The sequence below is a fragment of the Prunus mume genome, linkage group LG2 (assembly GCF_029339155.1).
Source record: "Prunus mume cultivar Tortuosa linkage group LG2, ASM2933915v1, whole genome shotgun sequence".
Taxonomy (NCBI): Eukaryota; Viridiplantae; Streptophyta; class Magnoliopsida; order Rosales; family Rosaceae; genus Prunus; species Prunus mume.
Genome location: NC_142699.1, coordinates 7,700,071 through 7,715,163, shown reverse-complemented (window position 1 = coordinate 7,715,163; position 15,093 = coordinate 7,700,071). Strand labels below are relative to the sequence as shown.

General features: G+C 36.5%; 4 protein-coding genes across 4 annotated transcripts; all 4 read left to right on the top strand.

Annotated features, from left to right (window-relative positions):
* Positions 1 to 158: 158 nt before the first annotated feature.
* On the top strand, positions 159 to 1,334 carry LOC148919529 (BTB/POZ domain-containing protein At4g08455-like). Its single transcript, XM_089047334.1, has 2 exons — positions 159 to 412; positions 724 to 1,334. Exons 1-2 carry the CDS (start codon positions 179 to 181, stop codon positions 1,216 to 1,218), a joined length of 729 nt encoding a protein of 242 aa, XP_088903460.1. The 5' UTR covers positions 159 to 178; the 3' UTR covers positions 1,219 to 1,334.
* Positions 1,335 to 3,276: 1,942 nt separating this feature from the next.
* Positions 3,277 to 4,899, top strand: LOC103319754 (BTB/POZ domain-containing protein At4g08455-like). Its single transcript, XM_008221341.2, has 2 exons — positions 3,277 to 3,530; positions 3,805 to 4,899. The coding sequence occupies exons 1-2, from the start codon at positions 3,294 to 3,296 to the stop codon at positions 4,285 to 4,287; spliced, it is 720 nt and encodes a 239-aa protein (XP_008219563.2). The 5' UTR covers positions 3,277 to 3,293; the 3' UTR covers positions 4,288 to 4,899.
* A 1,449-nt stretch (positions 4,900 to 6,348) lies between these two features.
* LOC103319755 (BTB/POZ domain-containing protein At4g08455-like) lies at positions 6,349 to 8,198 on the top strand. Its single transcript, XM_008221342.2, has 2 exons — positions 6,349 to 6,727; positions 7,470 to 8,198. The coding sequence occupies exons 1-2, from the start codon at positions 6,518 to 6,520 to the stop codon at positions 8,040 to 8,042; spliced, it is 783 nt and encodes a 260-aa protein (XP_008219564.2). The 5' UTR covers positions 6,349 to 6,517; the 3' UTR covers positions 8,043 to 8,198.
* A 3,815-nt stretch (positions 8,199 to 12,013) lies between these two features.
* On the top strand, positions 12,014 to 13,429 carry LOC103319756 (BTB/POZ domain-containing protein At4g08455-like). The gene is made up of 2 exons (XM_008221343.2): positions 12,014 to 12,277; positions 12,690 to 13,429. Exons 1-2 carry the CDS (start codon positions 12,089 to 12,091, stop codon positions 13,185 to 13,187), a joined length of 687 nt encoding a protein of 228 aa, XP_008219565.2. The 5' UTR covers positions 12,014 to 12,088; the 3' UTR covers positions 13,188 to 13,429.
* The last annotated feature ends 1,664 nt before the right edge of the window (positions 13,430 to 15,093 follow it).

Sequence of the window (15,093 nt, the reverse complement as noted above, 5' to 3'; positions counted from 1 at the left end):
ATCTCCTAGATACAGATAAAAGCAGAGTTGCGGGGCCCTTACAAAGCAAAGTGGCGAACTTCCTCCGGAAGGAGTCCAATAATTAATAGTAAACCAAAGAAAAAGAAAAGTGAACCGTCCAGTGAAGGTAGCTACTAATATATAAGGCAGGCAGGGCAGGCTGCACAATGATCAATGCATGAAAATTAAAATTACATTTTGCTTTGAATTTCTTCTCTTCAACATGAGGTGCAAATCTTGCGAGAGCTGCTTCCAAGATTATTACGCCGATACCTGCAAGCAGTGCCACGAGCACCACAAGGCCAAGGTCGCTTTTCTCGGGGCCACCCACCCGGCTTCCTTCTCTGACGTCGTTCTGTTTGCCTCCGACGACGAGGCCGCTGGTCCCGTCCCGGCCCATAAGGCCGTTTTGGTCAGTACCCATTCCGCCAACTTGCCACTTTACTTCATCATTGTTTTTTACTTTCAACAATTTGGTGACTTTATTTGTATATTTTTATTTTTTTATGAATTGGTTGATTTCTTTGGAGAACTATGTAAGAACCTTAATTAGTAAATGTAATGAGAGATGTGATTTATTTGTAGGTCGATGAATGCTAAATTTGATTGACTTGAAATGGCCAATGCGTTATTATAATTTCTTTGGAAAAACTTGTTTGATTGATTATATATATGAAGGGTGTTGTGATATTAAAGTTATTTTGAACAACATGTGTTATTCAGGTGAGCCGTTCTCCGGTGTTTAGAGCCATGTTTGAGAATGAGATGGAAGAAAGCCTGAGCAGCACCATCAAGATTGGCGAAGTGTCCTACCGCACCCTTGGTGCCTTTGTTAACTACCTCTACACTGCTGAGGTACGCCTTGACCAGCAATTCGCCTGTGTCCTCTTTGTAATGGCTGAAAAATACCAGGTGCAGCATCTCAAAGACTACTGCCAGAAGTTCTTGGTGGCCAACCTCAACTGTGACAATTCACTTTCGACCTACATCTTAGCGCACCGGCATAATGCCAAGCAGATCATCGACGCGGCCTTAATAGTGATCACAGACAACATGGACAAGCTTACTTCCCGAAAGGAGTACGCCAAGCTCAAGGAGAAAGATCCGCAACTCGTGATCGAAATCTATGAAGCTTTTCTCTCCAGACATTCTTCATTTTCCTGTGTGCGCACGGTTTCTTCTACGTCTTACAGTGAGGTGACAGTGATGGTGCTTTAGGAGTTACTGTAATTACTAGGCACTTGTAAATGCTCCTCCAACAATGCTTGTAATTTTGTGTGTGTTAATCTTAAATATTTAATTATCCTTTAAATTTAAAAAAAAAAAAAACAAAAGATTGGGACAAAATATGCTGAAGGAGTTGTTTTTGGGAGAATTTTAGGTAAAAATGACTTGGGAGTAGTTGGAGCATTAGGCAATACTTTCTCCCATCTCTCTTTGGTTCAAGTGTTTTCTCCCTTAGCTAGGCATATTATTTTCTTTAAATATGTCAAGATCTAGTGGAACATATCTCCTTTTTAGCTATGGGCTTTTTGTTTCTACTTTCTGGAGGCTTGGGGTTATCGTCTGGAGGAGAAGCCAATGTCTACTGTCAGAGTTTGAGTGTTGTGACCTGGTGGAGAAATGATGGTGTTGTGATGCTTGTACGAGTGTCTGGAGGAAGATAGTGGATATGCTCTTTCTCTTACTGATACTGTCCTCTTTTCCAAATACTGGCAAAAGTAGAGTTGTTTGCCGATTGCTGGGTTTGATTTGGCATAATTTACATGAGAATTATGCTCTGTTTGTTTATGTATTTGGCTTCTAGTGAGCTAAGTTTAAAGTTTTTTTATGTTGGCTCATTGCTTCAAGTCTTTGTGCTTGTAATGTAACATTTGAGTTGGGTGAAAGCCTCCTTGTTAAGAAGGCATTGATGTTTCAATTCTCTGTAATTGTCAATGTTTTTCAATGAATTCCCACTTTCACGCCAAAAAAAAAAATAATAATAAAAAGTAAAAAAAATATAATTATAATAGGAGTTTTATGGATTATCATCCATTATTTTATGCAATTCAATTGGCATTATTGTCTACTAGGGGTGGGCATCTTAAACCGAAATACCGAAACTGTACCCTAACCGTATTGTACCATACCGATTTCATACCGTTTCATTTGGTATTGAGAGATATTTGGTACTGTACCATACCGTACCAATAGAGTATGGTATGGTAGCGGTATCAAGATTTTGATACCGGTCAATACCGTACCGTACCAAATAGTACTAAAATATAATTTTTGATTCATTTGATAATTAAAAGATGTTTCATGTATATGGTTTCTTTCATTGACTGTATATTAGCATAAATTTCCATGTATGCATCATAAAAATTGACTAAGCTTTGTTATTAGGTATGGAGCTGCATAGGACTCGAAAATTCTCATTCACCATTTGGATTTTAACTATTTTGGTTTGCAAGCCATCAGGCATGCGTTTTAACCATTTGAATTTGATGAATATGTGTTGATGGATAAATATTGATTTGGTTGATTTGGATATTGAATATGTTGAATCTTTGAATTTGTAACTTATGCATCACTTATTTTGGTGAATGAATATGTTGAATATTGAATTGGTTCATTTTTTAGTTGTGTCATTTTGGTACCGAAATGGTACCGATACCGATTTACGGTATGGTACGGTACCAATTTTGGCAAACCATAATCTCATACCGTACCATACCGATTTAAATTTCCGATATCAATAGCGGTATAGGCTCAATACCGTACCATATCGTACCGTGCCCACCCCTATTGTCTACTATCCGCTTCAATAAGATTGGGTTATTATTTTATGCAATTCAATTGCCATTAATATATCCGAAAGATAAATCAACATCATCCTTGATGGCGGACCCATTCCAAAGCAAAGTGGCCAACTCCTTCCTATCAATATAAGGCAGGGCAAGCAGCACAATGATCAATTTATGAACGATTGTAACAATAATATATTTATTTAAATTCAAGACCATGATGGACAAAATATCGAGATCATATAAGTAATTGTTCGTACAATTCATTTTACTACTGCCTTTATTTATATCATGAAAGATGAATCAACATCATCCTCAATCTTTTCATCTCCTAGATACAGATAAAAGCAGAGTTGCGGGGCCCTTACAAAGCAAAGTGGCGAACTTCCTCCGGAAGGAGTCCAATAATTAATAGTAAACCAAAGAAAAAGAAAAGTGAACCGTCCAGTGAAGGTAGCTACTAATATATAAGGCAGGCAGGGCAGGCTGCACAATGATCAATGCATGAAAATTAAAATTACATTTTGCTTTAAATTTCTTATCTTCGACATGAGGTGCATATCTTGCGAGGGCATATACAACGGAGATGACGCCGGCACGTGCAAGCAGTGCCACGAGGACCACAAGGCCAAGCTTGCTTTTCTCACGACGACCCATCCATCTTCCTTCTCCGACATCTTTCTGTTTGCCTCCGACGACAAAGAGGCCGCTCGACCCGTTCCGGCCCATAAGGCCGTTTTGGTCAGTATCCATTCAGCTAACTTGCTACTTTACATCATCTCTGATTTTTGTTCCACAATTTGTGACTATTATTGTTTATTTCTAGGCAAATCAAAGGTTCCGAACTTCAATTTTTTTTTTTTTTTTTGTAGAGACATGTGACTAAAAGAAAATATTGTGTGTTTTATTACGAGTTATTTATATACTACGTATGTCACGTGTGATGTGAGATGTGATTTATTTGTAGGCAGATGAATGATTTATTAGCAAATGTGATTTATATTATGTGTGTTAGGTGAGCCGTTCTCCAGTGTTGAGAGCTATGCTTGAAAATGATATGGAAGAAAGCCGGAGCGGCACCATCAAGATTGGCGAAGTGTCCTACGGCGCCCTTTATACCTTTGTGAACTACCTATACACAGCTGAGGTATGCCTTGACAAGCAATTGGCATGTGACCTCCTAGTAATGGCTGAAATATACCAGGTGCAACATCTCAAAAACTACTGCCAGAAGTTCTTGGTGTCCAACCTCAACTTGGACAATTCACTTTTGACCTACACCTTTGCGCACCAGCATAACGCTAAGCCGGTCATCCATGCAGCCTTGACGTTGATCATAGACAACATGGACAAGCTTACTGCCCGGGAGGAGTATGCTGAACTGAAGGAGAAAGATCCACAACTTGTATTCGAAATCTATGAAGCTTATCTCTCTAAACAGGTTGATAAAGCAGCAGCAGAGAAGGTTTTTTCGCAGTTGCAGATGAACTGGCATTGACGCAATTTTTAAGGACAAATAAGTCATTTCCTATCAAATTATTTAAAACTAATGTTTTCTGGCTTTTAACCTCAAGCTACACGCTCATTTTTTCTGATTTTCCTCCTCGACCCACTTAAATATAAAAAAGAAAGAAAAAAGAAAGAGAGAGAAGAGAGAACAGTTTCGTTTTGGCCCAAGTCATTTAAAAAAAAAATAAATCTGCCTGGGCCAAAACGATGTCGTTTTGGCCAGAAAGACAAGCGTGTCCTCTTCTTCTCCATCTCCTTTGCAGCCTGCATGTTGTCCAAATTGCAGGACTTTCCAGCCATCCATGGGGGCCATGTGAGGACCTTCATAGCTATTTTACAGCCATCCATGGGGTCCCTTGACCCCTCTAGTCCCTCTGTCCATCCGCCACTGGTTCTTCAGCTTCTTATCTTCCCATAATTGCACTTGGAGACCTAAACATAAGCAAGCAACAACTTCATGCATGTGCAACAAATATAGGTTTGCATTCGTATGTCATTGTGGGAAGTGCAATTTTGGATCTTTATGCCAAGTTGAGCATTGCCCAGGAGGCTAATTAAGAACCATCACCAAGTAAATGAAAATTTTATCCGCATTATAATTTATTTGTGCGTTTGGTGTTGTGTGATAGGGTGTCTTAGGGTGTACAAGGGGTATTTTTGATAGTTAGATGGGGTGTACTTAGTTAATTTTACATTTTGATCTAAATATTAGGGTGTATTTAAATCATAAGGTGTACTCAGTTAATTTTAGGATTCGTTTAGCAACACTCTAATTCATTATATTAATTATATTTAAATCAAATGTCATCAAAGTATTAAAGTGTGAGTGTGACAGACTTAGTCACAAATAATAGAGAGGAGTAAACAAAAGCATTGACCAGCCATTAAATTGTCACCAATACTAATTTGATTACTTTAAAAAGGTGACCTTTGCCTCCTTTTTTTGTAGTGTAATCAAGAAAAATTCCATAATAACACGTTGTTTTTTGATAATTGTATAAGGTGATATGATGGCCGTTAAGAATATTGACGACATATTAAGAAAACATATAGAGAAAATAGGAGAATGTAAAGAGTTAAAGTCATGAATGTTTATAAGCTTTTATGGGATAAATCACATTGAAATACATGTACTATTTTTAATTTTCAAAAGAACTGGGCTAGAGCCCATGGCAGCCCTTTTTTACTGGTTCTGCCAATGACTATGAGGGATGAATTTTGATTGTCTGTTGTTGTAACTTCATTACCTTTCTGTTTGATCACCATTTCAGTTTGTTTTCAATTTTCATTTGTAAAAAAACTGAAAATGTGAAGATTGGTTTGGTAACATTTTTTAGTTTTAAAATAAAACTGGTAACACTTTACTACCCTTAAGATTCTCAATTTTCAGCCTTTCATAGCTGAAGTTTAGTTTCCACATCACTTTCATACATTTGATAGCATGGCATGTGTGTTAAATTGTGCACATTTGACCATCCTATTGGGTGCATTTGATATACATAAAGGAAGTAATAATAATAATAAATGTTGCATTCCTTTATTTTTTAAATGAAATTTCTTGTCGACCAAAAAAATTATTCAAACTGGGATCAACTAGAAGTTCATGCATTATATTGGTTGGGGATGTCGGTTAAAACTAACTACTAAAAGCAGAAAAATTCTTCCATAAATAAAAGAAATTATTGTATGATATTGGAATACGGTTACATAGTACAACTCGTCCATGTGTTATAACATGAGTAAACCACATAATTAAGATTTCTCACTTTTATGATAACACAAGCTATAATTTCCAACAAATGGAGCCTAACCCCCTGTATCCCCATCTTTCAATATTCCCTTCTTTTTTTGCAAATATTTTCAAGTAATTGTTTAAAATATATATTAGATAAATTTTAAATAAACTAAAATAAAACATGAAATTTTATCAAAAGTAATTTTTTAAACTTTTTAAAAGTTTTCCTTTTAAACACAGAACATAGAGGGCAGGGATAACTACTTTTCTCACAAGTAATCAAGGTGGTCCTAAGTAGAAAGTGACGGACCCCTCCAAAAGCAAAATGGCGGATTCCTTCCGAACGGAGGAGTGGCGGACTCCTTCCATAGCAAGATTTGCTACTAAATATAAGGCAGGGCAAGCAGCACGATGATCAATCTATAAAATTACATTTGCTTTTAAAAAATCTTATCTTCTTGTTATTTATCGTTGAGTACCCAACATGAGTAGGTGCATGTCTTGCGAGGCCATATCCGAGGGATATGATGCCGCCACGTGCAAGCAGCGCCACGAGGTCCTCAAGGCCAAGGTCGCTTTTCTCACGACGTCCCAGCCGGCTTCCTTCCCCGACGTCCATCTGTTTGCCTCGGACGATGGCTCTGCCGACACCGCCGAGCCCCTTGTACCTGTTCCGGCCCATAAAGCCGTTTTGGTCAGTACCCATTTCGCCACAACTTGCTGCTACTTTACTCCATCACTGATTTATTTTTTTTCAAATATTTTGGTGGCTTTAATTACTTTAATTTATTTTTAGTTAACAATAATTATATTCTAAATTACTCTAAATATTCAGAGCGAGGCAGTTACACTATAACCTTTTCTGTAACTTTCCTTTTATTCCTCCTTATTTGCAAATCAAAATTTGACATGTAAAACTTTGTTTTTTTTTTTTAGTATTTTCAATGAGTTATAAATATTTCACTAAAACATGAGAGTATATTGGTTGACTTTGGGGTTGATTTTGGGTGTGTTTCCTTGAGTTTTTTTATAAATACATGTCTAGGATTGAGTTTATTTATAAATTTGTATTATTGTATTATAAATATATACATGTATATTGTGGCCAAATTTGACTTGAAATGGCTAAAGGGTTATGGCTGCTCCTCCAACAATCCTTGTCTTTTTTTAAATCTTCAATATTTTAATTATCCTTTAATTTAAAAATAGTTTGGCCATGCAGATATTGTACTATTAGAATAATTTGGGTAGAGTCATTTTCTCTCTCCTGGCTATCTACTTGTAGTAGTCTAGTACTATTCACAAAATTAATATGTTCCTGGGATGATATTATTATTCTAGCTGATATTTGTTCAATTAATGTGCTGTTTGAATTCCTCTTAAATATATATTATGTATATCAATAATGCTATTTGTAACATATTTCGACGAATTAGGTGAGCCGTTCTCCAGTGTTCAAAGCCATGCTTGAGAATGAGATGGAAGAAAGCCAGAGCGGCACCATCAAGATCGGCGATGTGTCCTACGACGCCCTTCGTGCTTTTGTCAACTACCTGTACACAGCTGAGGTATGCCTTGACCAGCAATTGGCCTATTATCTGCTTGTAATGGCTGAAAAATACCAGGTGCAGCATCTCAAAGACTACTGCCAGAAATTCTTGGTGTCCAACCTCAACTGGGACAATGTACTTCCAACCTACACCTTTGCGCACCAGCATAACTCTAAACCGATCATCGACGCAGCCTTGAGGGTGATCACAGCCAACATGGACAAGCTCACTGCCCGGGAGGAGTACGCGGAGCTGAAGGAGAGACATCCAGGACTTGTATTGGAAATCTATGAAGCTCATTTCAGTCGTGCAGCAGCAGTTCGTGATCAATCTTCATTTTCCTGTGTACGCAGGGCTTCTTCTAGGTCTCGTGGTTTCCCTATTGTGCGACGAGAAAGTGGAAACCAACCCCAAGTTTCAACAACTTCTTCAACTGGCTTCATTGTGCCATTGCCATAGGTTTTTTAAAGAAGGAAATAATGTATAAAATTATGTGTTTGTTTAAGGATTTCTTTTGCTTTTTGTTGTGTACTTTGGTTAAGTGAGTTTGTCTATTGAGTGTTTTAAGACCATAGTGTAAACACTTCCCCCGCCAATGGAGTCATACTACATATAGTTAGAAAGTCCATTTGGCCTCAGATTTAATGTTCGAAACCCCTAAGCATGAGTGTGCGTGACTAAACTCTCATGCCCATTGTTACCTTTGACAAACAAACGAAACACTTCCGCGCTGGGCCTCAACATTCGATCCATTTCGAGCACGATGGTTGATATTACACCTGTACGTGCCCAACACAAACAGAACAACAAGAAATCTATCTATGTACTCTACATCACATGAAGTTCCCACACCTAATACAAATAAATAAAATAGGCTCGAACTAGTGGAGTCGAAATCTATGTGAAGCTTATCTCTTCAAACAGGTCAATACAGTACTGCTGCCCAGAAAGTGAACTAGAAGCTCAGTCCAGTGAGGGATTTCCGGTCACCCTGACATGAGCTTTCGATCAGTGTTCCTTTTCTCTGAATATTTAATATAGTGAACTAGGGAAGATACAAATATCAAGTGCTAAATTTTAGTGTGATTCAATGACCGTAAAATAATCAGCAAAAAAATATTAAGAGATTAAAATTGTAATTAAAATGGGTATGAGGGATTGCCACATGTTAATAGATGAGTGGGTTATCTTGCTATGAGCATTTTTATCGTGCAAGATCAAATCAACATCGTCCTTGATCTTTTCATCTCACACAAAGGCGAGATAGAAAGCAATAAGTGCCGGGCCCCAGACTCCTTCCAGACGACGGAGTCCAAAAATTGATAGCAACCAAAGAAAAAGAAAAATGAACGTTAGATGAGGCATGATGGTGTTGGGCTGTTCATCTTAGTTTTGGTGGGTGAAGTTGCACAAAGCACAATCCCTAACCTCGGAGATTAGTAGGGTCTTCCAACCACAAAGGTTGGGTAGCAAGCAAAACCAGAAAGTTCAATTAAGTTACCAATAAGGCAGAGTAGCACAATATGATATGGAATGGATGAAGCTATTGTCCTGGCCAACTAATGTAATCCATATATGCCTTTAAATTTGGATATATTTTATGTTGTTTCTGCATGTCCCACTGTTTGCATTCCTGTTCTTTTAGAAAGAAATGAAATTTCTTATTGACCAAATATATATATATATATTTAATAGTTCATGTATTGGGACATCGGTTAAAACTCAAGTATCAATAGTGAAAAAAATTCTTCCATAAATGGAGACTAATAGTGAAATTTCTTATAAAATAAGGCTTGGCTCTTTAAACATTAAGGAGGATTTTCTCCTCAAAGAAAATGAGATGTTGACATTTATCAAATTCCAAAACAAAGAAAATTAAAAGAATTTTATAAAAAGAAAAAGTTAAATAAAATTGACGAGTGTTAAAATCTCATCTCATTTCTCCGGGATTTTCAACAAGTTATAATTTAAACAAACTAAAGATAAAAGATGAAATTTTATCACAAGTAATTTTTTAGTAAATTTAGGTTTTAGCAACAAAAAAAAATTTCACTTTTGAAAAAAGCCAAAGCTTTTTCAAAAAAGACAGAAAAACCTCTCAACTTTCAAATCAAAGATATGCAAATGTAAAGGATTCCTTAGGAAATCCAAAAATAAATAAGGGCAATTTTGTCTATTTTGGCTTTTTTTACAAAATTTCTCTCTCCTTTGTGTTTTTCCAAAGTCTCCCTAATTTTTTATACTTTCTTTATTCAATACAAGCAATATTAAAGATGCATGAGTAAATACTCTTAATCAGTTGAGCAACAAAAGTATTATGATATGCTCGTTATTTTTATCCTGAAAGATAAATCAACATTTTGATTGATCTTTTCACCCTCACACAAAAGGTTAGATCAGAAAGCAGAATGGCGGACCCCTTCTAAAGCAAAGTGTTGGACTTCCTTCTAGACGAAGGAGTTAACCACCCAAAAAAAAAAATTCAAAGAGTCCAATGAAGCTACTAATATAAAATATTAGTGGTTCGGAAATATCAATAGTCTAAAAACAAAAAAAATTAGATGGAAATATCAAGAAATTATCGATATTGATAAAAATTAAGAAAATTATAAGAAAAACTTGGAAATTTTTCTTGAAACTTTGGAGGATATTTATTTAGTCAATTATCTATTACTTTATCACACAAAAATTGGAAGAAAAATACATTGCATGATGGGTTTAACTAATTTAAGTTGATTATATAGCGAGCTGACAAACATTGTGAGTGTAGAAAATATGTAGTAATTAATGAAAGAAAATTAAGCACACCATAATCATTTATTTATAATGATTTAGTACAATATTTTACACTTTATACATTGCATAAGTGACTTAATACCACATAAAGTTCCTATAAGGTTCAAATTTGAATTATTTACACTAATACCCCTTGAGGTTTTCAGCTTTTTCACAAAACTCCTTGAGGTTTTTGAAATTACAAGAACACCCCTCCAGGTTTTAAATTGTTTTCACAAAACTCATTTTCATTGATTTTTCGTCCGAAGAATGATGATTTTATACCAAAAAAAATTCTCCAAATAAAAAAGTTGGCATTTGAGATTAGATTGCATATACTTCATTGAGTTAATTTTGTCATTTGCTTAAGTTTTTTTTTTCAATGAAATCACCAATTTTTAGACAAACAATCAATGAAAAGGGGTTTTGTGAAAACAAATTGAAACTTCAGGGGGTGTTCGTGCAATTTTTGAAACTGAGGTGGTTTTGTGAAAACACAAGAAATCTCAGGGTTAAACTAAATTTACTAAACAAAAAAAGAGATGGTGCTTTTTTTTGGTTTCCAAAATTAGGAAGAGGAAGGGAGAAACTAACACACACACATATCATGGCAACTTAAACCCAGAATCACTTGGAAGCATCAAATATCTTGAGTCAATTCAACTAACAACCAATTGGTAAAGAGATGGTGCATTGACCACCTATATTGTTTGTATTCCCTTCTCTTTTTTCTTTAGAAAAAAAAGAAAAGAAGAAATTCTCATTGTGAATTTTTTTTTTCAAATTGGGTTAAACTAGAAGTTCATGTATTATGTTATATTGGGATACTGGTTAAAACTCAAGTACCAATAGTGAAAAAATTCTTCCATAAAATGGAGTACCAATAGTGAAATTTATTATATTCCTCATCTTATAATATTACTTGTCTTCCTTTTTTTTTTTTTTTTTTTTGCCTCCAGGATTTTCAACAAGTTGTGGGTTGTTGAACTTGAATTGGCACTGACACATCAATTAATGTACTAGTGTAAGTTGTATTTTAGTCTTCAATTTTTTTTTTTCATCCATCTTTTAATCCTCTTATTTTCAATTAAAACACTTGGTTTTACTATTTTAACAATCTTTATGTTGCAAAAGGACCCACTAGTTTTCTGAGTTCAAGCCTTAGTATTTGTGTAGTGTGTGTTAGTTTAGTTTGCTTTCACTCCTCTTAATGAGGAGGACTTGTGAATCTTGCTGGTAGATTAGTCAAATTGCATTTTTTAGAAATGTATTCATTATTCTTAATTATTTTTGTATTTTGCTATTTTTGTTCTAGTCCTACAATCTCAACTTGATGTTTATTGCACCAAATAACTGCTTAAAATCCAGTCATATCCTAACCAGTCCAGTGTAATTTATCCAATTCAGTCCAATTTAGCTGAACAAACTAAACTCTATTATATTTTGTATATAAGATAAATTTAACCTATTTCATTTTGAAATTCTGAACCATACTAGATCTTTTCATCACACTATAGAAAGCAGAGTGGGCGGGCCCCTTCCAAAGCAAAGTGGCGGACTCCTCCAATAATTATGCCAAAGAAAAAGAGAAGTGTTGGAAAAAAAAAACAAAAACAAAAAGTGAAAGAGTCCAATGAAGCTAGCTAGTAGCTATCAATATAAAAAGGCAGAGCAGCACAACAATGATGAATGCGTGAAATTACATTTGCTTTGAATTTCTCCTCTTCAACATGAAGTGCAAATCTTGCGAGTGCAGCTTCCAAGAATTTATCACCGATACCTGCAAGCAGTGCGACGAGGACCACAAGGCCAAGGTCGCTTTTCTCACGGCCACCCAGCCGGCTTCCTTCTCCGACGTCGTTCTGTTTGCCTCCGACGACGAGGCCGCTGGTCCCGTCCCGGCCCATAAGGCCGTTTTGGTCAGTACCCATTCCGCCAACTTGCTTCTTTACTTCATCACTGTTTTTTTTTCTTTCAACAATTTGGTGACTTTAGTTGTATATTTTAATTTTGTATGAATTGGTTGATTTCTTTGTAGAACTATGTAACAACCTTAATTAGTAAATATAATGAGAGATGTGATTTATTTGTAGGTGGATGAATGGTAAATTTGATTGACTTGAAATGGCCAATGCTTTATTATAATTACCATGGTAGCTACCCTTCACAAAACTAATTAAATTTTGGGGCTCATGATTAGCTAAGCTGCTGGAGGAGTGTTTTTGGGAGAATTTTAGCCTTAAAAAAAGGAAAAACTTGTTTGATTGATTATATATATATACGAAGGGTGTTGTGATATTAAAGTTGTTTTGAACATCATGTGTTTTTCAGGTGAGCCGTTCTCCGGTGTTTAGAGCCATGTTTGAGAATGAGATGGAAGAAAGCCTGAGCGGCACCATCAAGGTTGGCGAAGTGTCCTACCGCACCCTTGGTGCCTTTGTCAACTTCCTCTACACTGCTGAGGTATGCCTTGACCAGCAATTGGCCTATGACCTCTTTGTAATGGCTGAAAAATACCAGGTGCAGCGTCTTAAAGACTACTGCCAGAAATTCTTGGTATCCAACCTCAACTGGGACAATTCACTTTTGACCTACACCTTAGCGCACCGGCATAATGCCAAGCAGATCATTGACGCAGCCTTAACAGTGATCACAGACAACATGGACAAGCTTACTTCCCGGAAGGAGTACACCAAGCTCAAGGAGAAAGATCCACAACTCGTGTTCGAGATCTATGAAGCTTTTCTCTCCAGACATTCTTCATTTTCCTTTGTGCGCATGGCAAGGACGGAGCCAAAAAAAAATATCATGGGCCCCTTCATATTTTAAAGCTTGACAATGATAACTGGCGGTCAAAACTCTTCTAGTAGTGGGTGAAACCAAATGCAAAGTATGTCAGCGAGCTGTACATTCCTAATTAGTCTAAGTCAACTATTTGATTATTGTTAGAGTTTATGAGCTAATATGAGCTAATGAGAAAATGGAGTTTTGAGAATAATGAAGAAGAGAGAGAGATGAACAAAATTGCTCTGCACAAACACTTGTATTCATCTCTCGTGTGAAGTAACCAATTGACACTCATATTACCGTTAGAGGAGAGAGAGAGCTGACAGCTCCTAGCTTCAATCTCAACCATCCAACTACACTATCAATACAATTAAGACACCTGTCCAAGTCAAGTCCTATGAGACTTAACAAACTAACTTAGCCTATGAGCTAAGACTTAACACTAAACAAAACGATTATAATACTAAATCAGTTCACCATTTACACATTAACACTCCCCTTCAAATTGTGAACTGATTTCACCCCAAGCAATTCTCTAAGATATGATAACTGTTCTCTTGCCAAAGCCTTTGTGAATATGTCAACTACTTGCTCCTTTGTAGGACAATGAAGCGAGTCGATTACACCTTGTTGTAGAGCTTCCTTGATGTAATGATACCTCTGATTTATATGTTTGGTTTTCTGATGAAAGATTGGATTCTTGGTGATTGCAATGGCTGAGGTGTTGTCACAATTCAGTGGTGTGGCAACAGCTTGCATTTCACCAAAATCCTCCAACACAAATCTTAACCATGTAGCCAGTGCCGTAGCTTCTGAGGCACTAATATACTCGGCTTCTGCTGTGGATAGAGCAACACATTGTTGCTTCACATATGCCCAAGAAAACACCCCACTGCCAAAGGTGAAGGCATATCCAGATGTACTTCTCATGTCATCTTCTGAACCACTCCAATCACTGTCACAGAAGCCTATCAAAACTGTCCCTTCTCCTTTCTTGTACTCTAAACCAAAATCAAGAGATGCCTTGAATATATCTAAGAACCATTTTACCCATTCCATAATGCTTGTTGGTTGGACAGTGCATAAACCTTGACAACAAACAAGCAGCATACATTATGTCTGGTCTGGTTGCAGTAAGGTAAAACAAGCTTCCAACCAGTTTTTGATACTGAGTCTCATCTACAACTCCACTATCATCATCCTTCCTTAGTTTGTCATTTGGAACAAGAGGAATACTCACTGATTTGCACTCTTGCAGACCAAATTTTTGTAAGAGAGTAGAAGCATACTTCCTCTGATGTAGGAAGATGCAATTATCACTATATATAACTCCCATTCCTAAGAAATGATGCAATAAACCCAAGTATGCCATCTCATACTTCTGCATCATATCTGACTTGAATTCCTACAACAATTCTTGTGAGTTACCAATGTAAACAATGTCATCAACGTATATAGATACTATGACCAACTCTGAGTTTCCCTTACACTTCACATACGGAGTTGCCTCACTTGAATTCCTGCAACAATTCTTGTGAGTTACCAGCATACTTCCTTTGTGTTCCGTTGTGTACTATGCCGTGATCTGTTGAGTTTCTTCTGCAATCAAGGGTGATAACTCCATTGTTGGTGCTGTTGTTGTTGCTTCTGCAAATTTGTGGGTTTTTTTTTACTCTATTCCAAGTACTAGCTCCACTACTTGGATAATTGACATTGATGCTTTTGATCATATGAATTATGATACTAAATTTTTTCATGAGTTGTCTAGTAACACTTGTGACCCATACATAACTAGTGCTAATGGCATGCCCTCTCTAATTATTGGTGAGGGAACAATCTCTCTCAATTTTAATATGTCCTTGTCTTGTGCATTACTAGTTCCTACTATCCATTACAACTTGTTATCTGTTGGTTGATTACTTGATACACTTAATGCTTCTGCTACTTT

Bases quoted from the DNA above. Each gene is read 5' to 3' on its own strand.
- LOC103319754 (XM_008221341.2), top strand. From the start codon at position 3,294: ATGAAAATTAAAATTACATTTTGCTTTAAATTTCTTATCTTCGACATG. The intron at 3,531-3,804 runs GTCAGTATCCAT...TATGTGTGTTAG, and splicing joins CGGCCCATAAGGCCGTTTTG to GTGAGCCGTTCTCCAGTGTT.
- LOC103319755 (XM_008221342.2), top strand. From the start codon at position 6,518: ATGAGTAGGTGCATGTCTTGCGAGGCCATATCCGAGGGATATGATGCC. The intron at 6,728-7,469 runs GTCAGTACCCAT...TCGACGAATTAG, and splicing joins CGGCCCATAAAGCCGTTTTG to GTGAGCCGTTCTCCAGTGTT.
- LOC103319756 (XM_008221343.2), top strand. From the start codon at position 12,089: ATGAAGTGCAAATCTTGCGAGTGCAGCTTCCAAGAATTTATCACCGAT. The intron at 12,278-12,689 runs GTCAGTACCCAT...TGTGTTTTTCAG, and splicing joins CGGCCCATAAGGCCGTTTTG to GTGAGCCGTTCTCCGGTGTT.
- LOC148919529 (XM_089047334.1), top strand. From the start codon at position 179: ATGAAAATTAAAATTACATTTTGCTTTGAATTTCTTCTCTTCAACATG. The intron at 413-723 runs GTCAGTACCCAT...TGTGTTATTCAG, and splicing joins CGGCCCATAAGGCCGTTTTG to GTGAGCCGTTCTCCGGTGTT.